At 39.8% G+C, this 3,062-nt stretch overlaps 1 protein-coding gene across 1 annotated transcript; it reads right to left on the reverse strand.

The window, feature by feature from the left end:
• Positions 1 to 778: 778 nt before the first annotated feature.
• Positions 779 to 1,300, reverse strand: LOC110939528 (putative pentatricopeptide repeat-containing protein At3g11460, mitochondrial). The gene has a single exon (XM_022181086.1). It carries the CDS (start codon positions 1,298 to 1,300, stop codon positions 779 to 781), a length of 522 nt encoding a protein of 173 aa, XP_022036778.1.
• Positions 1,301 to 3,062: the final 1,762 nt, after the last annotated feature.

Below are 3,062 nucleotides of genomic sequence, written 5' to 3' on the forward strand. Positions count from 1 at the left end.
TGCTGCTTTGGCTACAGTTGTATCCATGAGCCGTTTCAGAAGATCATCCGAAACGGTGCTGTAGATCCACTGAAGAACCAAGGCATCCAGTTCCTTCCATTCATCATATTCGGGTGATGTAGTGGCTGGAGCGGCTGAATCATCGATGTGGTTTGACACCTTATATGCGACGGCATGAAGGCGAAACAGTTTGACCCAGGCAGTATAAGTAACCTTCGATCCGTCCAAAGTACGGATCTTGGATTGAATGTTCGATACAGAGTATGCGGGGTGGAGGGAGTTGGGTTTGGTTGATGAATCAGCAGTGTCTTCTTTTGGCGGCATGGTGACGAGACCGAACGAGTCCGGTTAGGGTTGTTGGACGGAAAAAACGAAGGGTAAAACGAGACCGAACGAGTCCGGTTAGGGTTGTTGGACGGAAAAAAAAAAAAACGAAGGGCAAAAGGCAATCAGAAGCCGGTTATGGCTCTGATACCATAACAGCAAATATGGTTGATAAAGTGAATGAATATTATTGATAAACAAGAGCCCTATATATAGGGAGTCATACAACCAATAATAAGGAAAGGATATATACAAATAATACAAAAGATTATCTCTAACTAATCATAACAATCTATTCCTAAAATAATGATAATAATCGGCTGGCTAAGACTTAGATGAGTTTCATCTTCAACCCCAAATGTATGAACCACGCTATCCACCTTGATTGAGCTAAACCCAAATGGTTTCTTGATGTTTTTCTTCACCATCGTCTTCCAAACCGCTGCCGCATCCTTCAACCGTCCCCATATATCTTAGCCAAAGTTACATACCGGCCACCACTATTTGGATCTAAAATAAACAACTTCTGTGCAACAACTTCAGCAAGTTCAATATTATTATGCATTCTACACGCACCAAGAAGAGCGCCATACACATCCTTGCTAGGTAACACAGGCATCGATTTCACAAACTCAACCGCTTCCATCAGATCAACCATACAAGCGTAATGTTCATGACCTCTCCCCACACCATAAACTTCCATTTGTTTGAAAATCTCACTGCCTTTCGAAACTAACCCTGCATGACTACACGTTGATAGCAAGCATAAAAACACAACCCCATCGGGCTGGAACCCGCCCTCCAAAAAGTTTGAGAAAAGAGTAAGCGCTTTGTGTGGGTTCCCATGCATGCCATACGCCCTCATCATAGCGGTCCATACCATAATATTTCTTTCAGATATTTGATCGAACACCTGGCGTGCATAGTCCAAGTGTCCAGAGTTGCCATACATAGCGATAAGACCGCTTCCCACCATAGCATCGTTTGTCAAACCTGTTTTTATGGCATAACAATGAATCCAAAACCCTAGTCGAACTTCTGCTACTTGAGCACAAGCGGGAAGAATGCTAACAAGAGTTGCATGGTCTGGTGTGCTACAAGATGATTCATTCATCATGTAGAAAAGTATGAAAAAGATCAAGCGCTTCAATAGCGCGGTCATTGCTAGCGCATCCAGATATAACCGTATTCCAACTAACAACATCCTTATCAGGAATCTCATCAAACACCCTCCTACATGCCTCTATCATTTGACACTTAGCATATAAAGCTACAAGAGCAGTTGTTTCGTTTTTAATAACGCTACATTGTAAACAAAACCAGTTTTAACCACATGCCCATGGATCACACGACCAGTTGTTTCGTTTTTAATAACGCTACATGCCTTTAGCGTGAACGTAAACGTGTACTTGTCAAAGGCCACATCATTTTCACACATCTCCTTATACACATTCAAGGCTTCAGTAGACAACCCAGAATTCGCATAAGTTTGAATCATCATGTTCCATAAGAAAACATGCATTTTATGGAACACCTTACGTGCATAGTTCATGTGCAGCTGATCCAGGCCAGCGTACATGTTAATAAGCTTAGACCCAATAAAGACATTTTGGCCGTAACCTCCAGTGATGATCTTAGCATGCATTTTGTGAATGCATCTTATACTACCCTCACATTCAGTTCATGTGAATCTTTCTTTGAGTTGAATGATATGAAGCATCTGACAAAAGCAAGACTTTGTGGGCATGTGTTGGAAAGTGGAAAGAGCCCATTTTGGTATCTTTTTTAAGTTGAGTAGCAGCATTCTTCCTACAAATTACCACCATGTATATCAGTATATCTATCTATCTATCTAGCTGATTATTATTATTGTAATAACAATTTGGGAGACGAACTGGATAGGGGGCAGGAATCACCAAGTTGTTGTGAGGCAGAATGAAACAGTGTAGGGTTTTATGCTACGGAACAAGTGTAAAGGAAATTAGGGATGAGAGATTCACCGAGAGTTATCAAAAACCGCCATCTGTTAATTGATTGGAGAAGTGTATGGGCATGTATGTTTGGCTAAGCTTTTTAAACCAACTTATTGGCTTTATCAAAAAGTCAATAAGTTAAAATATTGTTTGCCATGGACTTTTTTATGTTCTCACTTGGTGGAGAACTCGATCAGTATGCATATCATCTTTTATTTAAAATTATTCTTACAATTCACAACTGATAACACCATCTGTTATGAACCATGCTCGCCCTACCTAACAGCCCGTTCAAGAAAACCGGTCCATTGAATCATGAAGAAATCATCGCAGATACGAAGATTAAGAAAATGGTCGTCAAGAAGAATGAACTTAACGATCTGATTTCTCATCTCCTTTCTCTCTCTCTGTAATTCTTTCTATTTCCCATCCCATTCCTGTAACCAATTTCTTATGAATTAGTAACAATATGAACTGATAGATCTTGTGGGTGATTGTTTATAGCTTTCATTGAATCACTTCATCATCTAACTGTCACAGTTCATCCGGATGATGACAGAAACCCCATGCATATCCTTTCTGTAAAGGAAAAATTACAAGTTGTCCTTTATCTATATACCACTTTTCAGGCGGTGTCCTTTTTAACGAACTTTGACAGGTTTTACCCTTTATAGGGAATTTTGTTGCAAGTTACGTACTTTGAGCCTAACTCAGTTAAATTTTTCTGTTAAATTTTATTACACATGGGTAATTTAGTCTTTTTAC

This window comes from Helianthus annuus, chromosome 5, assembly GCF_002127325.2.
Source record: "Helianthus annuus cultivar XRQ/B chromosome 5, HanXRQr2.0-SUNRISE, whole genome shotgun sequence".
Lineage (NCBI taxonomy): Eukaryota > Viridiplantae > Streptophyta > Magnoliopsida > Asterales > Asteraceae > Helianthus > Helianthus annuus.

Bases quoted from the DNA above. Each gene is read 5' to 3' on its own strand.
- LOC110939528 (XM_022181086.1), bottom strand. From the start codon at position 1,300: ATGGTGGGAAGCGGTCTTATCGCTATGTATGGCAACTCTGGACACTTG.